This window comes from Hemicordylus capensis, chromosome 6 (genome assembly GCF_027244095.1).
Source record: "Hemicordylus capensis ecotype Gifberg chromosome 6, rHemCap1.1.pri, whole genome shotgun sequence".
Lineage (NCBI taxonomy): Eukaryota > Metazoa > Chordata > Lepidosauria > Squamata > Cordylidae > Hemicordylus > Hemicordylus capensis.
This window is the reverse complement of record NC_069662.1, coordinates 13,910,181-13,935,193: the sequence shown is the minus strand read 5'-3', so window position 1 is coordinate 13,935,193 and position 25,013 is coordinate 13,910,181. Positions and strand designations below refer to the sequence as shown.

General features: G+C 44.1%; 1 protein-coding gene across 1 annotated transcript in view; it reads right to left on the bottom strand.

The window, feature by feature from the left end:
- The window catches only part of LOC128330913 (vomeronasal type-2 receptor 26-like), a gene marked incomplete at its 3' end in the record, with an annotated part of 47,625 nt that overhangs the window by 8,928 nt on the left and 13,684 nt on the right, over positions 1–25,013 (bottom strand). The window contains exons 4-7 of the mRNA XM_053264278.1: positions 6,028–6,297; positions 2,432–2,647; positions 1,488–1,715; positions 929–1,055 (exon numbers count right to left, since the gene is read on the bottom strand). Of these exons, the coding sequence (XP_053120253.1) occupies positions 929–1,055; positions 1,488–1,715; positions 2,432–2,647; positions 6,028–6,297 (841 nt within the window). The remainder of the gene's footprint in view (positions 1–928; positions 1,056–1,487; positions 1,716–2,431; positions 2,648–6,027; positions 6,298–25,013) is intronic.

The window sequence follows — 25,013 nt, the reverse complement described above, 5'->3', positions numbered from 1 at the left end:
TACTATAACATCTATGTTTGCTCTCATGTGAATATTTTCTACGTATTTATATATCTAGTTATTATGTCCTAATCCTTGTTTTCATCACCATAGTAATCTAATAGTTTCATTACTATAACAAATCCCCCAACTGTTATCTTTACATTTCAACTCCCCTTAATAAATCCAAATTCACATTGTTTTTTATATACCGCAAAAAGGGTTTCCAATCTTCTACAAAGTTTTCTATATGACTATCTCTTACTAATACAGTAAGTTTTGCCATTTCTGCATATTCATATGCCTTCCTCAACCATTCTTCTCTTGCTGGAATTTCCACAGATCTCCATTTCTGCCAAGAACCATTCTAGCTGTCGTCGTAAGATATAGGAATAAATTTCTATTCCCCGCCCCAAGATTTCTTCATTGATTATACCCAACAGAAAGGATTCAGGTCTCTTATGAAATATACATTTAAAAATCTTTTAAAGTTCATCATAAATCATATGCAAAAACCTCTTTACCTCTCTGCAGGACCACCACATGTGATAAAAGGACACCTCACTATCTTTACATCTCCAGCACTTATTAGATACATTTTTATACATTAAAACTAGTTTCTTAGGTGTTAAATACCACCTGTACATCATTGTTATTAAATTTTCTTTTAAATGATAACATGCTATAAATTTAAGATCTTTCTTCCATAGCTTCTCCCAGGCCTCTAAGTTAATATTCTGACCTACATCTTGTGCCCATTTTACCATTGTTGATTTTACCACTTCATCTCTCATTTCTTCACATAATAACAAATTGTACATTTTGGTAATTAGTTTCACATCACTTTCACATAATTCTATTTCAAATTTAGAAATTCAGTCATATATTTGATGTAGAAAAGGAGAATTTTAAACATTTGGATTTGGTTACACAATATACATATTTTTACCGATCTGTGTTGAAATCCTCCCCTCAGGACACTGAGCACAATCATAGCAACAAACTTGTCTTCCCTGCCGGGCAATCCTGCTGGATCCAGGATGGCAGCTCTCAACACATCGGGAACGGGGCTGCATCTAACAGGAGCAAGAAGGAAGAATGTTCCAATTCCCCCCACCCCTTCTATTATTCTCAAAACCAAATAATCCACATATGAAGAGTATGGAATAGGGGTCTACTCCCTGAACCAGGCAAAAGCCAAGGTGGGTCTGACTGCAGGCAGACAAAAAGAGGTCAGAGGCATCAAACATGGTCAAGGCAAATCTGGGGTCAGGCTGATTATTTCCTCTGTCTGGGGGGAAAGTCACCTAGACCCTACTGCTGGAGTCTGAGACTCCTGGAGCATTGCCCAGAGGAGAGAAGCAGAGCATTCCCCATCAGGGCACTCCATTCCTTTCAGCCCATTTCTCCCTCCCAACACTCTTCACTCCTGATATTGGAGCTGGGTTGTGAGAAAACCCCTTAAAGTCAGGGAATCTAGCAAGGTGAGGCGGGACAGGTCTCCATACCTCTTTAAACTTGTGGTTCCATACAGTAGCACTTGCATTCATGGTGAACCTTTTTCCTTCACGAGCCAGGGGATCCATCCTTCCAGTTTGGACTTTCTGGATGGTGTCATTGGGGAATGTGACCAAGTTGATGATATCGTATCCAGATGGCAGGCTCCCTTCCTCATCAAAAAAGATTTCTTCCCCAGCACTATTATTGAAATGGATATTGCTCAGAAAAGCATGAAGCTAACTGGGAAGAGAAAAAGTTCACACCCTGGGTCAAATTGTGGAAAATTGCATTAAGATTATCACTTTAACCACAAATCCCTTGATCACCAACTGGAAGATGTCAGTGAGAAGAAATACTATATACCTTTCAGGAATATACCTTTAAGCATGTTTATATTGGTAGCAAGCCACGGGAAGCAACAGCAATTCCTGTTGACGAATAGTACAGGATCTTACGGCAAAGAATACTCACATATAAATTGATACACAAAGTAAGATTGGGATAATTATTACAAAGGGAAAAACTTTTGGAAAAACTGACATCCATTTACCTTATTCTGGAATGGGAATCAGCCATATTAAAACATCAAACAATACTGAATATTGAATAAACATTTACAAGATATTTGATATAAGGTTTGCTTCCTGAAATTTATTTTTGTTGAAAAGCATAATAATTGTGTCACCCCTTAAAAGGGCAATTTGATTTGATTTCCAATTGAATTTCCCAAATTCAGATTCAAATCCCCATTTAGCCATGAGGTTCATGGGTGATTCTGGGTGTTTCTTCTCTCTCAGCCTAAGCTACCTCATACTGCTTCACCAGTGCTTTGTTAGTCAGGGTGTCAGGAACTTCATGCCACAATCAGACATTATATCACAGAACTGCTATTATGAGTTATGAACTAATACAATGAGAAGTGAAATGCAAACAAGGAGGAGGAAACACATACAGGCCGTAACAGAAGACTCTTTCCCCCGAGTTTCTCCATTTCCTTCTGTTTAGTTTTCGAAGAATACATAGTATGGAGAGCATGTGCTACAGCATAAACAGCATTGTAGATGTTATAGCTCTGCCCAGACATGCCCATTTCAAGGACAGATTCAGGGAGGCTCCCCAGTTTCTCCTCCCCAGTGCAGTTGTCTTGATTTGGAACATATAAGCCATGCTTTGGGAGTGAACAGAAAAATGCATACGACCAGAACTGATGGATGAAATATATCATAGACTGGTATGGATTTATACTCTCCAGGAACTCCCAAAATCCTGGAACTACTTTTCTGTGAAGTGTGAATGACAAAGAACCATTGAAAGATTTCCCTGTGAATTTATTCCATGAAGAAAGAGTTGTGCAATCCCACTGAGCAGTTATGAGCCACACTCTCTCCAATGGAAGCTTATGATGAAATTCGTAGGATTCTAAGATTATTCGTAAACCCTCCATAGAATGACTATCCCCATAGACAAGAACCACATTCAGCTTTGCTTCCTTCCAGACAGCATTAGCTATTTCCACCAGCATTTTTTCAGTGTGTGTATTTGATGTGTGACTTGTTACTTTTGGAATGGATTGTGCCAAAGCAATACAAATATTGCTCTGGAGAAGTCTTGGTCTCATATTTTGAAGAAATGTTTCTCCACTGTCATCATCTGATGTGAGCAGACCGATCCAATTCCACTTGAAATGCTTCAGCAGAAAAATAATCCCAATATATTGAAGGTCTTCACTTGGAACCATCCGGAAGAAAAATGGGAACCGGGTTTGATCACTTAGCACAGGGTCAAAAGATCCATAACTCAGCTAAAAGGGGGGGAAATTGTTTTTTGTTTTTTAAAAACAGTATTAAAAGGACATCCCTTTGTTCTTGATCAAGGTATTACTTCTTCAATTCACTAAATTTCAGCTTCCATCAAATATTTCAGATAAGACAATACTTCTATTTTGAGTAGGAACTACTGGTACCATTGAGTCTTATACTGGGATAGGATTCTAAACAGGATGAAGAAAGATTAAAGACTATTCCTACTTGAAAGTGAAAGCTGGGGCAAGGTTGAAACACAGTTTGAAAGAAAATGTGTTCAGGGGAGTTGTGGCCCTAATATTGAAAGAAAATGACAATAATAGTCTTTTGAAAACAAGACATTGCACAGTGGACTGAGTAATTATTCCTTCAATTTTTTTAGAAGACACTCTAGAACTTGGAAGGGGATGAAAACCTTTCCATTCAAGAACATAAGAACAGCCTTGCTGTTTCACACAGTGGCCTACCAGATGCCTCTGAGAAGCCAACTGGCAAGAGGTGAGGGCATGCCTTTTTTTTTTTTTTTTGGTTCTACTGTATATTTGCCACATCCCATAGCAGAGAATTCCATAGATTAATTTTCTGCTCTGTGAAAAATGACTTCCTTTAGTTGGTCCTATTTTACCTGGCCTTCAGACCCATGAGATTTGTTAGAGAGGGAGAAAGATTTCTCTCTGTCCACTCTCTCTTCTCCATGCATAATTTCATAAATGTCCATCATGTCTCCCCATAGCCACCCCTTTTCCAAACTAAAAAGCCCCAGACACTGTAGACTTAACTTATAAGAAAGGTGCACCATGCCCCTGATCATCTTTGTTGCACTCTTCCTCACCTTCCCCAGTTCCTAATTATCAAATTGCCCACTACTAGGAGGCCCCCAATTCCCGGAGGAGTATCCTATGTGTGAGAGGATTTGGGAGCATTACGCAAGGAAGGTGTCCCTTCTAAGAGAGCATCTCTCTCTTCATCAGACTGATGCCCTGCATCTCTACATCCCCACATCCCTTCATCCCCTGCTAACTGGGCAAAGAGGAACCTTTTACTGTGGTGATTCTCTTTGTTTAGCAGGGGGAGAGTAACTGGCCCTATCCACCCCCAGCATTGTAGGTCCAGTGACTGTTGCTGGTTTCTATCTTGTATCTTTTTTTTTTAAGATTGTGAGCCCTTTGGGGACAGGGAGCCATCTTATTTATTTATTATTTCTCTGTGTAAACCACCCCGAACCATTTTTGGGAGGGCGGTATAGAAACTGAAATAATCATCATCATCATCATCATCATCATCATCATCATCATCATCATCGTCATCATCATCATCTATGAGAGTAGAGGAGCTGTCAGCATGGGAATAGGATGCCTCTATCACATTCCAGAGGGTCTCATCCACCGACCTCTCTGTTTCCCTGAGCTTCTCCAGGTCCGAAATCTTGGCTTCAAGAGAATGCACTTATTACCTGAGAGCCAGGAGCTCTTTGCACTTGTTACCTGAGAGTCAGGAGCTCTTTGCACCCTACGCACACCCACAACTTCTGCACCTCAGGCAGATAGTCACACTCTGGGAGGCACCCCCTCTTCTGCTGGCATTCTTGCTTCATAACTGGTTTTATTGGTTATTTAGAATTTAGAATATAGTGGCTGCATTTGCATATAACAAACTGTGGTTTGGAACTGTGGTTCCAAGTCCTCCGGTGGAACTGTCCAAGTGGTGGTCCTCATTACAAACCAAAAGTGCAAATCACTCTCAGAGGAGGAAAACCGCAACTTCATTTTCTGTTGAAACTCTGGTTGTCCACATTCAGACATACAGTTTTTGAAACTGGAGGTCACTTCACCTCCGGTTTCATGTTATGTGTGAATGCAGACATAGAGATTGTTTCCTTCACAGATTGGTCTAAGCTGCAATCACCATCTAATTAAAGGTATCAAGCTCTTGCTCCAGGAAAGTTACAAAAGTGGTGCAGTACTCATTTTTTCATGCTTGGTGTCTTGTTTCTGATAAAGGGAGACCACTTCTGGGCTCACATGCAACTTCCCTACTAAAAGTTCCCTCACAAAACTCATTTGATGTCTGTTACCAAACTCCTGCTCACAGATCTCCAAAAAGAAAAACTTCCTTTGTCTCAGCATTGTCTTCTTAAGGGTGGCTTCCAAACTGAGGCACCTTCAGAGCATAGCGGTAGCCAATCCCCACCCATTTTCTCTCTAGGCACAACTGAAACTTAAATTGAAACTGCCCTGTCAAAAATGAACCCCTAGCCAGCCAACAACAACAAATATTTATATTCCACTTCTCAGCAAAAGTTTCCAGAGTGGTTTACATAGAGAAATAATAAATAAATAAGATGAATCCCTGTCCCTGACTGGCTCACAATCTAAAAAGAAATATAGACACCAGCAACAGTCACTGGAGGTACCATGCTGCGGTTGGATAGGGCCAGTTACTCTCCCCCTGCTAAATAAAGAGAATCATCACCACATCAAAAAGGTGCCTCTTTGCACAATTAGTAGGGGTATAGCCAGAAATTAAACCCAATAAAAAACTAGCCTAACAAACATACCTTGTCCTTTCCCCCTTGTTGGTTGGTTTGCTTGCCCTCTTGCTTTCTTCTTTAGGAACGAAAACAAACATTTTCCTCCTCCAGACAAGGAAGCCTTGTCTTCTCAAAAGCTGCTTCCAAACTGAGCTACCTCAGGAACGTAGCCATTTCTGAATGACTACAGCTAGTCATCGCTAGGAACAGACATACCTGTGGGATCTTGTAGGTATTGAAGACACTGGCCATCTGCATGGAATTTGGGGAGGTGAGCCCACCAATGGCAAGGACTAGTTGCAGCTTCCTGTCACAGTTGTAATTCAAGGGATTCCCCTGCCCTGTGAAGAGGAACTGCAGAGTGTTCCCAACGGCTCTCAGCGGATTGAAAACATTGTCATAGATTTCGAATCCCAGTGTGATATTGGGTAAGAGGTGGTCATTCCTGTTGATCTCTTGAATTGCAAAGATGAAGGCAAGAACATGCTGGTAATTTTTAGGCATTAAACTGTAAAGAGATTTTAATGTAGTTTTACATGCATAGATCAGCAAAACAAGTCTATTGCATTTATATATATTCTGCTTGCAAGTATGGAAGACAACACATAATAGTTTGATTGTGTTTTTAATAGTTTTAACATTTTAAATTTTAATGGCTGAAATGTTTTAAACTTTTTATTGGTTGTTTTTAATGTTTTGTTGTAAACCGCCCAGAGACTTGCGTTTTGGGCAGAATACAAATGTGTTAAACAAACACACATAGTTGAATGACTTTAAGACCAGCTGTATATTTTTTCTGACATACAGATATGCAGCCAGTACATCTTTCCCCATTGTTGATATGCAGCCATTGGGAGAAAGCTCCCCTGCATGAATTTCTAGGGACATGGGAAACTGCTCTAATCTGAGTCAGACTATTGCTCAGTGGTGTCTACACTGACTGGTGATGGCTATCCAAATTTTCAGGCTGGATTCTTTCCCAGCTCGACCTGGACGTGTCATGGATTGAACCCTGGATCCATTGCATGCAAAAATGATGCTCTACCACTGATCTATCCTTTACTATCGCCATTTGTCATACAGCTGTATGACAAAGGAGGTCTTAGAGATGCTGCTGCCCTCCATAAAGAAAAGGTGGCATCCATTGTGTCACTTAGAACTATGAGATCCTTATTTGCTCAATTAAAGCTTTGATAACCAAATCGGACCACGCCAGATCAGAACTAAAATCTTACCGCCCTAAAAAATGGTTCGATTATGAGTGTATTAGGGCTAAAAAACATCTTGTTACTCTTTCAAAATATGCTAGCTCTAATCCCTCTGCCACTGCCCTTAATAAAGAAAAAGTGGCATCCTCTCCATTTGGACAATATGATGGTGAGTTCTGGTGTGTTCCACCAGAAAATATCTCCCTGAGGGCTGTGCAGATTTTCAGGTGGCCCAGAGGGCTTCCTGGGGAAGGGAAGGGTCTCATAAATTGCTGCTTCCCTACTGCACCAGTTCTATTTAGCTGCTTTCTCCCTGCCCCTCTGCATCCTTGTTCTGTATGCCTGCCAGTTTCTTTTTCCAGGCAAGGTTGAGCTATACCTGTGCTGCTAAATGTCCTTTCAGAGGTTTTGACTGTCTATCTAATAGAGCTTCAAAGACATCCTCCACTCAGGGGAAGCAGGAGTAGAGGATGATTGTCCCACTTCTAACCAAAATAGAGAAAAGCTATTTAAAACTGGAAATTTGAAAATATGACTCCTAACCAACTGTCAGCTGGAACTGGCTTCCTGAGACTGTTGTGACTTTTGATGCTGCAGCCTCCATGTGAGGCATATCAGAAGCTGCCATTGATAATGAATCTCCACTAGAATAATTTAAACCAGATAGGCATACATTAGATCAACCCTACTTAAAAGACCCAATACAACCATTAAAACAAAAGATGCAATACTCACTATCCTGTTGTGGATATGTCTGGTGGTACAGTAAAGTTGAATAGAAGCACAACACCCTGTAAGAAGGATCCAAATTCCCCAATGGTAATGTCTTCTCTGGAACCTGTCTTGGAATTGTGCTGAATTCTGCGCAGATGTCTTTGCCTGCTGAAAATAGTAGGCAGATATAGGAGGAATGGTAGTAACCGAACCATTCTGAGCTCCTGCAAATTTTGAATCTCACCCCAGCTGTACACTTGCTTTGTCAGCTAGAGAAGGCTACCCACAAAGAACTTTACCAACACAGAAATTCCATTTGACAGAGCGTTGTTTGTTTCATGTTAACGTCTTCTGAGTTCTAGGGCACACACTGGCACTTTAAATTCCTTAAAACACTGAGTGAATGTGTCCTAGTATGAGCTACTGAGTTATAATTAACCTATCTTATCATTAAATGACCTCTAGCTAGCCATGGGGCTTCCACAAGAAGCAGAACTGAATAATAGTGATTTTGATAATTACAGGGTGGATTGACACTTTCCCTGCTGTCCTCTGGTCCCTATACAATCCATGAGAACATTTCTTATTCCCTCCTAAACAATATTTGTTGTTTAGCAGGCAATAACAGGATTCAGTTAACACTTTGTGGACCCAAGTGCCTGCTGGTCATTGGGCCTTGCTTTGAGTGAGAAGAAAGGGAAACATGCAGTAAGAGGCATCTGGTCAATGCGTCCAGATGATTTATTTTATTATATTTTATTTATATATATTTCATTGATTTTATAATGAGTGGGTACAGATCGCCAATGTGTCCTACATAGCCAATGTGACTTAACTTCTAAAATGTCAGGCAGAACATTCCCCTTCTTCCACTTCCATAGGGTATCCTAGCATTCATCAGCAAGGTCTTCCCTCAAAATGGCCCAAGCAGGGATGAACAAGTATTAGATGTCAATCCCCCAGAAAGAAAATAAACAATTGAATGAAAATGTTTCTAAACTCCACTGCAAAGATGTGGTATATAAATGGATTCATGGTCAGGAAATAATCTACCCAAGTTTGTAAAAATAAAATAATAATTTCAGGATTCAGACTTAGTGCAGAACCTTTGTTGATGTTCAGTAACCTTGCTGTCTTTGATCATCTGGACCTGTGTTATGGCACAAACCACGGTTACAAGATGCGGGGCCTAGGGCTGCTACTGTAATGTCTATCCCTCTGCGGTAGACATGGAACTAATAACAAAACAAAGGGACAAAACAAGGTTTCAGTGAACAAATTCAAATTTATTAAAAGAGAATGAAAGTAAATTAGTGAAACAAATACATTACATGGCAGAATTAGTGTGATTCCCATAGTGGTGCACCGGATATTCAGAGAAGGTAGGGAAGGATGAGATTTGGGGTATGGCAGATTCCAAGGAGGCTTTGCTTCTGGCTTCGTGTAGACAGAGAGGGGAGAGAAAGAGGGTTACGCGAACCAGCTCAGACTGAGCCAGGCCCCTTTGGGTGGCCCGAGGATGAACCAGACCGGCCCTCAAAGGGGGGGGGGGGTGCCAGTCCAAGTTAGAATTGGGACCACCCCCCCATTTCATGGAACTGGCTGGCAGCCTGGCTCGGCGGGGGATATACTTGTAAATGGGAATCCAGCTGGGATTCCCCTTTACAAATACAGGGGATCTCCTAGCCTAAAAAGGCTTTCCTGTTAAAACTTTAAAGCGCACGTGTGGGGAGGGGAACTCTGAGTTGGTGAGTCGAGCCACCCGGGCTCAGATTGGCCCACAGGGCAACAGGGCATATTCCCGGTGTGCCACACCCTGCGGGGTGCCCCTGCGCCCCAATTCCCACCCTCAATTACCCATTCTGCTCAAAACCCGGCGCCCTCCCCACAAACATTCCCCCGCCCTCTCAGTGCACGCAGTCCGGCCTGCCACCCCCACCATTCCCAACCCTTTGGGCCGCAAAAACCCTGGAAGGTTGTTCCTTGGCCCCCTGGAATAGACACACGAGGACATGTCTGAATGAGCTGCAGCTGTGTTTCCATGGAGACAGGTGGATTTACTCCATAGTGGTGAACCAGACGTTCAGAGTAAGACAAGGCTGTATACTTTCTCCCTTTTTATTCAATTTATATGCTGAACATATACTGAGAGAAGCTGGATTGGAAGAAGATGAGCATGGTTTTAAAGCTGGAGGAAGAAACAGCAATAACCAATACTATACTGATGACACCATTCTTATAGCGGAGAATGCGGAATATCTGCAAGCTCTAGTAATGAAAGTCAAGGAGCACAGTGAAAAAAGGGGACTATGTCTAAATGTAAAGAAAACTCAACTGATGACAACGGGCACAGCAACCAGCTGGGTGGGGGGAGGGGAACTCTGAGTTGGTGAGTCGAGCCTCCCCCCCACCGCATTCCCAACCCTTTGGGCCGCAAAAACCCTGGAAGGCTGTTCCTTGGCCACCTCACCACGGCCGGATTAACCTAGTAGCAAAAGTAGCAAATGCTACGGGCCCCACATTTTTGCATGTGTGTGAGAGGGGGAGCTATTTAGGGACACATATCCCCCCCTGCATTCCCATGTGCCTTTCTGCTTGTAATCTACTGGTGCCGCCTTCTCTTTCTGGAGTATCACACTCAGCAAGGGGTATGTGTGTGTATGGAGAAGAGAGAAAGGGCTCTTTCACTCCCCAGTTCACACGAACTCAGCTAGAGCACTGCTTGAACCCACAGGTGACATTCCAAGAAGCCTCTACTGTGAAACCCACCAATCTTTAAGGAAGCCGGTTGGTTCTCTTGTTTGACTTCTGAAGAAAGGAGCATAGCGATTTCCCTCCTCACAGTTGTTTTGAAGCAGATCCTGGAAAGAGACCTTTGAGGATTGTTCTCATGACTAGTGGGGTGTGGAAAGAGGGATCTGGGTCTCAAAGGTGGCCGCATTATTTTTCCAACAACGGAAATTGCCTCTGACCTGTATCTGTGATTTGTTGGTTCGCAGGTACTGTTTGCTGGTCCTGGACCATAGTAATTTCATTCAGTTCACTCTCTGGCATGCATTGTGTGAATCAGATGGTTTAGATGGAGGTTGTCGTCTCCCCCCGGTCCACCTGCCCCACTTGCCTGCCTTTTCATCAATGGTTTTTGCTTTTCCTCCTTATTCATGACTTCAGGACCAGATTTTTTAGCATGACCTGTCTGTGTGGGTTTATGTTTCCAGATCTGAAGTAGGAAGGGAAACCTTTTTGCCTCACAGAACAGTGATCCCTCCTTTCAACCTCCCCAACCCACCCCATTCTTCAATGCACACCTTGCTGCATGATTTATTGGCTCGTAAAATGCCCATCATTATGATGGGAGGAATATGCAGAGGCATTGTGTGTGTGTGTGTGTGTGTGTGTTTGTACATCTCCATGCATGCACAAATACTATATTCCCCTCCAGAAGCTGGGTCAAAGGTGGAGGGCACTGCTATCATCCTTGCAAAGATTAACCCCCTTTGCTCCCCCACTGCTGTCGTAGAGCTGAGAATGAACAGCAGCCATTCATGTGTGCTCAACACTTGTGAAATATGTGGCCAGTGAACATGATTGCTGATCTGTATTCAAGCATTTTTTTCACATTTCTGCACTCCAAGCATGTATTACAATATGTGCCATTGATATACAACGCTTCTGGGAGGCCTGGTATCCATCAGTGTTCTCTCTAATTTTTTTCATCTGAGTGTAGAGTGAGTTTTGTTCTGAGTGACAGTTTCAAGGCAGTGTGTGGGCACCATGTGCATTCAGAGTGGGGCCTTCCTGATTCAACCTTTGCGGGAGCTACAATTAACTCAGCTTACATTAAAAACCATCTAGGGACCCCTGGTCTCCATGTTGACTGCGCCCCGCTGCACTTGGCAGCAATGAATACTCCCACCCTTAGGTAGCCATTCTGCTCAAATCCTGGCTCCCTCCCCACATACATTCCACCGCCCTCTCAGTGCCCCCAGTCCAGCCCTGGCATCCAAACACTGCAGAAGAACAGCATGCTGAAGATGATCTGCTTGGCTTCATTAAATTGTTTTAATGTTGTTTTTAGAATATTGTTTTAAAAAATTTAAATTGTTGTGTTTAAAATTTCTTGTTTTTGTTGTAAACCACCCAGAGATGTAAGTTTTGGGCGGTATAAAAATATGTTAAATACAAATTAAATAAATAAATGATAAATAAATAAATAAATAAATTTAAATCCATCAGTAACATTCTAGCATGGAAGGCCACAGTGAAGCTGATGATGGCCAGAAAACCCATGTAACAGACCCTTCATTGCACTGCACCATGACCTGGATGAATGTGGAATGCATGTCAAACACACGTGCTTCATTTGATGGCCACACACTGCGTTAGTCTGGTTGTCAGCCATTCTTTTTTCACCTAACCTTAAGTATAAGGTTGTCTACATATATCTCCCTTCTTTGATAACTGTTAGTCTGTGGCCCACACTGTAGGCTGGCTGACATCCGGTGCTGCATTCTGGACACATGGTGCTACCGGGCTGATGTGTCCTTCAAAGCAGTGCCAGAGCTGTGCAATATGGCTCATTGTTCAAGCAGCTCTTCCACAGTTTCCCCCCCCCATTGTCCCGATATCACCCACGCTTAGTCACCGATACCACCCATGTTGACTGTATTCTCTAATCTACGCCTTCCTTCACTACTAATATGGGAATATAATGATGAGAGACATGGTGCCGAAGAACAAGAAAAGGCAGAAAGAGTCCAGTGTCTCAATATTGTTTCCTTACTAGTTGCTCTCTGGTGTTCAGATCAGGTCTAAGAATAATAATGTAGCATTTGGGAAGGAAGATACAACTCAACAGTCCACCACTAGAGGCCATGATGGAGAAGAGCTCCACAGCCACCATGTATTTCCCCTTGGTGCTCAAGTAGCTTGGGACAAAAGTAATCCAAACAGTGCAGAAGACCAGCATGCTGAAGGTGATCAGCTTGGCTTCATTAAAGCTATCTGGTAACTTTCTCGCAAGGAAGGCCACAGTGAAGCTGATGATGGCCAGAAAACCCATGTAGCCCAGGACGATGTAGAACATGGTGTTTGAGCCTTCATTGCATTGCACAATGATCTCACTGATCTGAGAGTGCATGTCAAACTCTGGGAAAGGGGGAGTGTTTGCCAGCCACACAGCACAGATGCCAATTTGAATAAGTGAACAGAGAATGATGACCGATACTGCCAGCCTCTTCCCTATCCATCTCCTCATCCTGTTTCCCGGCTTGGTGGCCAGGAAGGCCAGAACAACAGTGATGGTTTTGGCCAACACAGAAGAAAGAGCAACAGTAAAGGTGATGCCAAACACGGTTTGTCTGAGGAGGCAGGACACCTTCCTAGGCTGACCAATGAATAGGAAGGAGCAGAGAAAGCAAAGCAGCAGAGAGGAGAGAAGGGTACAAGTAATGCTCCAGTTATTGGCTTTCACAATGGGAGTTTTGCAGAGCAGAACAAAGATCCCAATCACAGCAAAGGTGATCAGGGAAAACAAAAGAGCAAAAGAAATCAAAATTGCTCCTAATGGTTCTCCATAGGATAAATAGGTCATTGTTTTGGCGATGCATTGATCATGTTTCTCATTTGGACATTGATCTTCTGGGCACATCTCACACTGGTCTGCATCTGAAATACATCAACAAAGTCTTTGTTTTGCCAAGATACACAAACATTGTTCAACTTTAACTGGAATCTGCTGACTGGCTTGTTTTACTACAGACCGGGTTGTTAACGTTTGCTCCCTCTCATGTGACATTGATAGATTTTAAGCTGCTCTTACTTTTGCTGTTCTTATAGTTTTTAATTTAATGATTTATTTCATTTTATCTGTGATCTACACTAGGGGTGTGCATTTCAGATATTCGATGTTTGATTTTGGACCCAAATCAAAACACCCCTATTTCATTTCGGATCCAAATCAGACCCATCCAAATCACCCCAGATTCGATTTGGTTCCGAATTAATCCAAATCTGAATATGAACTGATTAGCATTCAAAAAACCGGTCCTGGAGACAAAAGAATGGTATGGGATGGAAGTGCCTAATGGGTGGAGGCTACCACTCAAATTTCAGAGTAATTGAGCAAAGGACTGATTTTTGGTGATTTTTTGAAGTTCACACATCTTTAAGATTTTCTCCTTTAAGTTTGCGGGGAAAGGGATCGCCCAGGGTGGAGTGTGGTTGGTGGTAGTGCCTAGTGGTGGCAGGAAGCTACCAGAATTATTTCTAAGGAATTGGGAAAAGGGCTGATTTTTTAAAAAGTGATTTTTAAAATTTAAGTGTCTTTAAGGTTTTTCTCAATAGGGAATAATGGAGGTTTCAGCAAATGCATCTCTTCACATTGGGGGGAAATGGGTGGCCCAGGGTGGGGTGTGGTGTGTGGGAGTGTCCAAAGGGGGCCAGGAAGGTACCAGAATTATTTCAAAGGAATTGGGCAAAGGGATCATTTTAAAGTGATTTTTGAAGTTTATGCGTCTTTAAAGTTTTTCTCAATAGGGAATAATGGAGGTTTCAGCAGCCCCATAACTGCAATTGGGGGACGCTGGGGTGGCCCGGGTGAGTGGAGGTTTAGTGCACAGAGGGTGCCAACCACCCGCATGGGTTGCTATCCCATGGGGTATAGGGTTTTGTTGTTTCTGAGGGGTTCTTAGTGTAGTTTCACTGGTAGCAAATGAGAGTGGATTCATGGTTTGTCATTATAAATCCCATATGCTACCAGAGAATAGACACTCAGAACACCTCAGAAACAACAAAACCCTGTACCCCATGGGTTAGCAACCCATGGGGTGGTTGGCACCCCCTGTGCACTACACCGTCACTTGCTCTGGGCCACCCCAGTGCCCCCCAAGTGCAATTATGGGGCTGCTGAAACCTCCATTATTCCTATGGAGAAAAGCCTTAAAGACGCATAAACTTCAACAAATCACAAAAAATCAGCCCTTTGCCCAATCCCTTTGGGATCTGGGTGGTGGCAGGCACCCACTGGGGTACGGCACTACCACCTCACCCCACTCTTCCACCCCAAATGCCCCCTTTCTGCCCCAAATCTGCCCCAAAGAAACTTCAACAAATCACCAAAAATCATCCCTTTGCCCAATCCCTTTGGGATCTGGGTGATGACAGGCATCCATTGGGGCGCTATCACCCCACCCCACTCTTCCACCCGAGATGTCCCCTTTCCGCCCCGAATCTGCCCCAAAGTCACTCAAACTTCAACAAATCACCAAAACCCAGTCATTTGCCTAATCCCTATGGGAACTGGGTGGTGGCAGTCACCCATTGGAGCACTACCACTACCCCCACTCTTTCTGTCCCAAATCTGCATTAACAGCACACGTCAACAACAACAGTAGAGCTTTGCAAAGAAGAGAACCTGGTTTCCAAAGCAAGTAAAGTAAGGATGCTGCTAAACAACATATTCTGCCAGTGGAATAGTGAGGTTTTGCCCCCCTCTCACCTGCGCAAGTTGAAAGAGTGATGATGACAACAACAACAATGGTGGCACACAATTTTTTGGCACATCTCTTTGACATCACCTTTGTTGACTATGGGACAGCTATCCTGGTAGTGGTGAGGAATAGAAGAAGTAATGTTTGCAGGTCAGCAGGCCATTCCAGGGGAAGGAAGTCAGAAAATTAATAGCGGTCTCCCCTTCCGGCTGTCCTGCCAGCTCATTGACCTTGGGGGTCACTGCCAACAATCCACAAAGCCTTACCCTGTTCCTCTGTAATGCCAAGATGGTCCAAAATAAACCTAAACTCATCCCTGATTTGATCATTGTTGAGGGAGCCGACCAGGTACGTATTAGTGAAACTTGGTTGGGGGAGGCTAGTGGACCATTCTGGTCCCAGTTTCTCCCTCCAGGATATTCTATAGAGGAGTGGGTGAGGGGACGTTGGTGGGGAGGTGGATTATAATATCTCTCTTAATATCTCCTCCCCATCTCTGGCAATTTTTAAAAAACACCTCAAAACCCATCTTTTCGCCGAAGCTTTCTCAACAAATACAGGAGAGAATCCAGCCAAGGTCCAAGGATGGCTCAGGTAGCAGGCTTTCCGTGTTAGCAAGACAGAAGGAATAAAAGATGGAATCTTCTTATTTTTCTCAATTAAAAAAATTGCGGGAGAAAAAAAAGGTGGCAATGGTGGCAGTGCTGAACAATGGTTGGAGGCAATGGTGGATGTGTGATGGAAAGGCTGAGCAATCATGAAAAAGAGCTCTCTCCCCACACAAGGCACAGCAAGGAAGAAATGGCTACTGGCCCTTTAATACCCTCCTGAAATATCTCCCGAAATCCCCCCCCTTGCCCCCTCCTCCACCTCCCCTTAGCTAATGGAAGATTAATTTGGCTCCTGTAGAGCCAAATATGGGCATTATTTTGCACATCAGAACATTGCATTGAAGTCAATGGGAGGCTGAAAGGCAGGAAATTCAAGCACATGTCACCGAACTCAATGGAGGAGGAAGAAGACGCACATTTTGGAACTTTGCGGAAGTCAATGGGAGGCTGAAAGGCAGGAAATTCAAGCACACTTCAGAACTCAAATTGGAGGAGAAAGGAGAAGCACATTCTCGGTCACAAAATGGAGGGCTGAAATGACAACATGTTTGGAACCGAAACAAGGGTGATTTGTTTCGGCTCCAAAATATTTCAGGATGGTGATTGGGTTTTTCGTTTCGGTGCCGGAACACCCAAAACATTTTCCACTTCCCTATTAGACATAGAATTTTAACAAGAGGCAATATGAAAATTAAAAACAAAAAAGCAATGCAAAGCAATTAAAAACAAAAAAGCCAAGTTGATGTTTCTCATTTGTAGACACTGTGCCATTTATAGGCTTTTTGGGGGGCAATGATTTATTTTGTTTATATTGGCAGAAATGTTGAGTTGCAAAATGCTGGTACTACCTATGAAGTGTAATACAGCACCAGCACCTATGAGAGAGAGATTAATTTTTGATGATCTCTTCTATCCCCCAGAAGTTCTCTTCGCCAGTCAAAAATATGTCCCTGAGAGCTACATGACCCTCAGGGACATATTTCCAACTGGTGAAGAATGCTTCTGGGGGGAAGGGGTGATCATCCAAATTCACTGTCCCCAAGTGAGTAGCAGTGTTCCATTCGTTGACCCCTTCAGCAGCATCAATGCATATCACCTAGCATCAGCTTTTTCTAATGGGAACATCTGCCATTGCAGCTTATTGTTTTAACTTTCAAAGAATCCAGGATATTCTTCTGCAAAGGCCAGCACCTGAAAACTTAAACTAAAGGAATGCTCATCATAAATGCCATAGTCTCTATCCTGCATAAACTCTTTCTAATTTTGGAAAGGTTACAGATTCTGGCTTCACATGAAAAGCCCAGATATTCTGAGAATTTAGTTGTAAGAAAACAAAATGTTTCCTTTCCCTGCAAGGGTGCTAATACCTGAAGATTAAATCCTAGATGATGCTACAGAGGGCAGATTGCTGCTCCTGGAGAAGGAGTAGGGAAAGTTTTTCAAGTGAAAAGATTTGCCAGACTAAATAAAACTCTCAGATCTTGGCACTAGTACTTGAGTTCAACAGAAGTATGTTGAGAAATTCAGTCATCTATTTGATGTAGAAAAGAAGATAGAGAATTTTAAACATTTGGATTTGGTTACACAATATACATATTTTTACCGGTCTGTGTTGAAATCCTCCCCGCAGGACACTGAGCACAATCATAACAACAAACTTGTCTTCCCTGCTGGGCAATCCTGCTGGATCCAAGATGGCAGCTCTCAACACATCGGGAACGGGGCTGCATCTAACAGGAGCAAGAAGGAAGAATGTTCTGATTTTCCCCGACTTCTATTATTCCCAAAACTAAATATCCACATATGAAGAGTATGGAATAGGGGTCTACTCCCTGAACCAGGCAAAAGCCAAGCTGGGTCTGACTGCAGGCAGACAAAAAGAGGTTGGGGGCATCAAACATGGTCAAGGCAAATCTGGGGTCAGGCTGATAATTTCCGCTGTCGGGGGTGGGGGGAGGTCACCTGGACCCTACTGCTGGAGTCCTCAATCTGAGACTCCCGGAGCTTTGCCCAGAGGAGAGAAACAGAGCATCCACCATCATGGCACTCCATTCCTTTCAGCCCATTTCTCCCTCCCAACACTCTTGACTCCTGATATTGGAGCTGGGTTGTGAGAAAACCGCTTACAGTCAGGGACCCTAGCAAGGTGTGGCGGGACAGGTCTCCACATCCCTCTTTAAACTTGTGGTTCCATATAGTAGCACTTCCATTCATGGTGAACCTTTTTCCTTCACGAGCCAGGGGATCCATCCTTCCAGAATGGACTTTCTGGATAGTGTCATTGGGGAATGTGACCAAGTTGATGATGACCAAGTTGAAAACACTCTAAGGACTTGGAAGGGGATGAAAACCTTTCCATTCAAGAACATAAGAACAGCTTTGCTGTTTCACACAGTGGCCTACCAGATGCCTCTGAGAAGCCAACTGGCAAGAGGTAAGGGCATGCCTTTTTTCTTTCTTTCTATATTTGCCACATCCCATAGCAGAGAATTCCATAGATTAATTTTCTGCTCTGTGAAAAATGACTTCCTTTAGTTGGTCCTATTTTACCTGGCCTTCAGACCCATGAGATTTGTTAGAGAGGGAGAAAGATTTCTCTCTGTCCACTCTCTCTCCTCCATGCATAAAAGTAGGTCCGGCAAAGTAGGCAGGCCCATTAGCAATATCGGGCAATGCCAACTAATCCTTGCCTTCTTCCCATCTTCAGTTCATCCAGAACAAATGTTAGGAGGAAAGAAGCAATGCAGTACAGTTAGTTATGTAATTATGCTTCTTTAAATAACGGTTCTAAATGGAATGCATGTAGGCAAAAGCTGCCAAGGGGAGAAGCTGCAGGAGAATCTCTGCCTGAACGCCAGGCTTTCTGCCTAGCATGTGGAAGTGTGTTGTGTATATTCAGAGGGGAGGAAGGCACTCTGAAAATATTCAGGAACAGCTATCCTTACCTTTATCTCATATCTTTCAAGGGTTAATTGAAAAAGACATTGCTACCTGCTAGTTCAAATTTAGCTGTGACTCCAAAGAGCAACAAGATTAGTTTCCTGAATAGTGGTGGTAAGCTGTGAACATATTGTTGGAAATGAAGGACTCTGTGCTGCCTCATGCCTCAATGACAGAGGGGGACAGACTAGTGAGTCAGAGGGCTAGAGGGGTCAAGACATTGGTCATTCCTTCTCTCTACTGTTCTGACACTATCTCTTTGATATGTAGATTGCTACTCTCAGGGACTTCCTGCCTGCCTGCCCCCCCTTCTTCTCCCTATCACACACACTCACCTCGCTCTCTGCGCCATGTGTGCAAAGATGCAGACAGCATCTCTCTGCATCCAGCTAGCTAGCTAGATTAGAGATTGTGTCTCTCCACTTTCCTATCTAGAATGGAGTTCTCCAATAAAGACTCCTCATATTGATTTGAAACTATGAACTGGCTCCAAGTTTCCATCAATGGTTTTTGCTTTTCCTCCTTATTCATGACTTCAGGACCAGATTTTTTGGCATGACCTGTCTGTGTGGGTTTATGTTTCCAGATCTGAAGTAGGAAGGGAAACCTTTTTGCCTGATACAACAGTGATCCCTCCTTTCAACCTCCTCAACCCACCCCATTCTTCCATGCACACCTTACTGCATGATTTATTGGCTCGCAAAATGCCTATCATTATGATGGGAGGAATATGCAGAGGTATTGTGGGTGGGGTACATCTCTATGTATGCACAAATACTATATTCCCCTCCAGAAGCTGGGTCAAAGGTGGAGGGCACTGCTGTCACCCTTGCAAAGATTAACCCCCTTTCCTCCCCCACTGCAGTCGTAGAGCTGAGAATGAACAGCAGCAATTCATGTATTCATGTGTTGTGCTCAACACTTGTGAAATCTGTGGCCCGTGAACATGATTGCTGATCTGTATTCATGCATATTTTTTTTCACATTCTGCACTCCAAGCATGTATTGCAATATGTCCCATTGATACACGATGCTTCTGGGAGCCCTGGTCTCAATCAGTGTTCTCTCTAATTTTTTTCCATGTATGTGGAGTGAGTTTTGTTCTGAGTGACAGTATCAAGGCAGTGTGTGGGCACCATGTGCATTTAGAGTGTGGCCTTCCTGATTCAACCTGTGCGGGAGCTACAATTAACTGAGCTTACATCAAAAACCGTGTGAGCACATGCACACGCGCACACCATTGAGGGACCCCTGGTCTCCATGTTGACTGTGCCCCGCTGCACTCGGCAGCAATGAATACTCCCACCCTTAGGTAGCCATTCTGCTCAAAACCTGTCTCACTCCCCACATACATTCCACTGCCCTCTCAGTGTGCCCAGTCCAGCCCTGGCAGCAATTCTTAACATTACATTGGCTATCCTATGATATGTATAGCAAATGAAAAAATTGAATGACTTTACTGAGCAAGTAAATAATTTATGTTTTAAAATTTATGTGCATTTTAAAAATTTGGGACCCCTTTATGACATATGTTACAGGCCCCACCCTAGCTTAATCCAGCCCTGCTCCCACCCCAAATTGGCCTCCAGCTGAAAACCGTTATTCAGTCTACCTACCCAACACCAGCACTCTCCTGCCAAGTGATCGGTTCCTTCAGTGCCAACCTATGACTGAAAGCCAAAGGACTCAGTGTGAAGTAGGCATAAAAAGGCCATGCCTAGTGCCAATCTGGGGTGACCCAAAAATTTCCTACTTGGCCCCGTACAGGGTGATGGGTGGGTGCTAAGCTGTGAAGCAATTGAACGGAATGCAGGCAGGCGGGACCCAATTGCCCCACCTCTTTCCCTCATTGGCCGATCCCTGCCATGTGGAGGGGGAGGCAAGATGGTGCCCGTGCTTGCCTCATGTGCCAGGGGCACAACTCCGCCTCATCGCACTGGCCCCAAGTCTCCGCCACTCTCCGCTGATGCACTCGCCCCCCACCTCCATGATGCTGCTGGCGATGGCCCTTCTCGTCAGTCCTGTCCCAGCCTGTCCACATGGCCACTATGGAGAGAGCTACCGCAGTGATCCTCACTGGTGCCAAGCTGAATGGAACGGAGGCAGCCAGGACCCAATCGGCCCACCTCCTTCCCTAAGTGACTGATTCCTGCCATGTGGAGGCAGGGGGCAAGATTGTGCCTGTGACTGCCTCATGTGATGGGGCACAACCCAGAACCCCACCTCATTGCGCTGGCATGGTGGTGGGGACTGGCAAAATTAGAACCAATACCATAGCAGAGAAATCATCCAGAAACTAAACCAAAACATATTTTCAGTTTTTCCTTCTGTACATTTTCAAAGTAAAGATAATTTGATAATGGGGGACAGTTGCAGACATAATTGTGTGGACACTAATAAGGATAAGAAAGATGGAATGAAATGATGAACAAAGAAGGGGAAATAATCAGGAACTGTGTGACATTTTTATGTGCAAGTAGCCAGAGCTTGATGTCTCCCACACTTTAGCACCCACGGTGATGGCTTTATTTGAAATAGTATCTTTATTTTGCTTGACCAATAATATAAGGCCCTTCAGTGGCGGGGTCACCCCTTTGGGTGAGCCACACTGGGGCAGAAACGAGGGCGAGGGCTGGACACTTTGTCCAACTATTTGTATAGAGGGAGGCGTTCAATAGTGGGGCTTCTGTTTAATCAGTTTTAAATTGTGCTGAAGTTGGGTTGAAGTTGCAATGTGTGTGGGTTTGTCTGGAGAAGGGGAGGCAGGGAGTGCCTTCGTTGAATGTGGGGCAGTTATTCCGGTGGTGATGGGGAATAGAAGAAATAACGTTGGCAGGTCAGAAGGCTGTTCCAGGGGAAGGGTAGTCAGAAACCTAATAGCTGTCTCCCCTTCTAGCTGTCCTGCCAGCTCTTTGACCTCGGGGAGCACTGCCAACATCCCACATAACCTTACCTTGCTCCTCTGCAATGCCAGGTCGGTCCAAAATAAATCAGAACTCATCCATGATCTGATCATGGATGAAAGGGCCGACCTGGTGTGTATTAGCGAGACTTGGCTGGGGGAGGCTAGTGGCCCAGTCTGGTCCCAGTTTCTTTCTCCAGGATATTCTGTAGAGGAGTGGGTGAGGGGATTTGGGCGGGGAGGTGGAGTGGCTGTGGTCTATAAGGATAATATCTCCCTGTTAGGGTATCGGACCATATTGAATGTGTGTACTTGAGTTTGGGGACGAGGGATAGTTTGAGACTTCTGTTGGTGTAACGATTGCCCCGTTACCCAACAGAATCCCTTACTGAGCTCACGGACTTGGCCGCGGAAGTTGCGTTGGAGTCTCACAGACTTTTGGTGCTAGGGGACTTCAATGTTCATTTCGGGACCAATTTGTCCAGGGCGGCTCAGGAGTTCATAGTGGCCATGACAACGATGGGCCTATCCCAAGCAGTCTCTGGATCGGCGCATATTGCAGGTCACACACTTGATTTGTTCTTTGACTCTGATCAGGGTGGTGTTCCGTGGGTGGGGACTCCCACGATCTCCCCTTTGTCATGGACGGACCACCATCTGGTTAAGGTTGGAATTACAACCGCTTTCCACCTTCGCAGGGGTGAGGGGCCTATTAGCATGGTCTGCCCGCAGAGCTTACTGGATCCGGTAGGATTCCAAGAAGCCTTCGAGGGATTCAGTGTTGGCTCTGCTGGTGATCCTGTTTATGCCCTGGTTGAGAACTGGAACAACTTGCTCATCAGGGCAGGAGACATGATTGCTCCTAAGCGTCCCCTCCGACCAGGCGCGTAACAATGATAGGGCAAGGGGAGACAGTTGTCTGGGGGCCCCACTGCCTGGAGGGGCACCCCAGGGGCACCTCATGTGACTCCCCATTGCCCCCTGCCCAGCCCCATAGCCTCTCAGCCACTTGCCCTCTTCGCCGTCTCTCCTGCTTGTTCTGCTGGCCGCAATCGAAGCAGCAGGCAAGCTGCAAAGAGCTCCTTTTCTCCCGCCTCTCAGCTGATCGGTGGGTGGGCGGGGCTTCCACGGAGGCCTCCGTGTAGGCTGCAGTGAAGCCTGAACTCGAGTAGGGCCCAAGCAAGCCAGGAAGGAGGAGGCAGCCAGAGTGTTCTCTGCAGCAGAAGACCCCTTGCTGCCCTGCTTAACCCAGACCAGCATTTGCCAGGTAGAGTGTGAACTCCTTTTTGTGGTTACCTTTCCCGCCCCCCCCCACCCCATATATAGGGATCTGCTTGCCATAGGGCTTGGATGTGGGGGGGGGGAGGGACCGAGAAGTCTCTGAATATTTATTTTGAAACAGCTTGGAAAATTTGCTGACTTAAAAAAAACTATCTAAAAAGTCCTATAAGTGGCTTGTTTCATAGCAGAAAATTGCAAAAACTTCTAGAACAGTATTTTATTAATTTTATTTATTCATTCATTCATTTATAAATGCACTTATGTTCAAGTTGTTTTGCAACCCAGAAGGTCTGAGTGAGAACTGTGAAGCATGTGTGGTGCTTTTATTTTATTTTTCTTGTGTGTGAACTGCTCCCCAATAACTTGCAGGGACTTCAGGGTAAATCTGGCCAACATGTGAATGCAGCACCTCTATTCCAGAGGAGATGTGTGTTAAAGGGCTTTAAAAGCCTGGTGTGAAAAGACTCCTGGAATCAAACTTGACTGAATTTGTTCAGAATTCTGAGAAAACAAACATAGGCTCACCCTGCATGGTTGAAAGTATCATTTGCTAATCTGCAGCAAGGAGTCCATTTTAATAATTAGCATTGCTAGTGTGTTCTAGGCATTAAAAGTAGCACAAATATATAGTACTCAATGTATATCACTATATACTGTGAAGTGTGCATGCGTGTATTCAGTGAAATGTATTTCCAGGTAGCATACTTATTTTGAAATATCAGACTTAAATCCTTGGGGGCCTGGGGTGTGTGGCGGCCCTGGACTTTGAGGGTCTGGGGCCCCATTTTGAAATCCTGTTTCTGGACGCATTCCAACCTTGCTATGCCCCTGGCGGAATAGTTACATATGTATTGATCACTACACATGGGTTTCTGCACAGCACCTGCACAGAAGAAACTTCCATGTAGAAAATGTGTCTCTTGTAAATTGACCCTGAATTTTCCATCCATGACTGGGATATCTGAGAGTTAGAGTCAATAATAAAAGAACAGCACACTGCTTGTGACAGGAAGGGGCAAATTACAATGATGACTTAGGCTGTTGGTGTGCAAGACATTTCTTTAAAATATATATTTCTAAAGAGCCTTGTAGCCTCATGTTTCCTTTTTCCTGTCCCAGTATACTTGCACAGATGCAGCCCACAACCCACATTTGACTATGGCTTTGACACATTTCCATATATTTCCGGGGGTGGTGGCGGGGGGGGGGGTGCGTGGCGGGGGGGGGGCCACAATTTCAGCGCTTGCCGCAGGTGCCGTTTTCCCTAGTTACGCCTCTGGGTAAGCTGCAGACTTGACTTCTGTAATGCGCTCTACGTGGGCCTGCTTTTGTACGTGGTCGACTTCAGTTGGTTCAGAATGTGGCAGCCAGGCTGGTCTCTGGGTCATCTCGGAGAGACCTCGTTACTCCTTTACTGATGGAGCTACACTGGCTGCCAATAGGTTACCGGACAAAATACAAAGTGCTGGTTATAACTTATAAAGCCCTAAACGGCTTAGGCCCTGGGTATTTAAGAGAGCATCTTCTTTGCTATGAGGAGGTCCGTCTCCAGTTACTGCCAACTCATTTGGTGGCTACACAGAGATGGGTCTTCTCGGCTGCTGCCCCGATATTGTGGAATGCGCTCCCTGCTGGAATGTGAGCCTCCTCATCTCTGGCAATTTTTAAACAACTTCTGAAAAAACATCTCTTCAACCAGGCTTTCTCAGCTTTTTAAAACTTGTTTTTAAATGGTTCTGATTATTTAGTTGCTATTTTACAATGTTTTTAATTGTTAATCATTGTTTTATGCTTTATAATTTTTGTTTTAATTATTAACTGGTTTTAATGGTGTTTTAATGTAAACTGCTCTGAGCCTTTTGGAAGGGCAGTATAAAAGTTTTAATAATAAATAATAAATAAAATAATAAATAGGAGGAATAGTAGGAAATTACTCAACAAAAACAACCAAAGACTTCAATGCCACAATTCTTTTCCCATACAAACTGCTCTCTGGTGTCCAGATCAGGTCTAAGAATAATAATGTAGCATTTGGGGAGGAAGATACAACTCAACA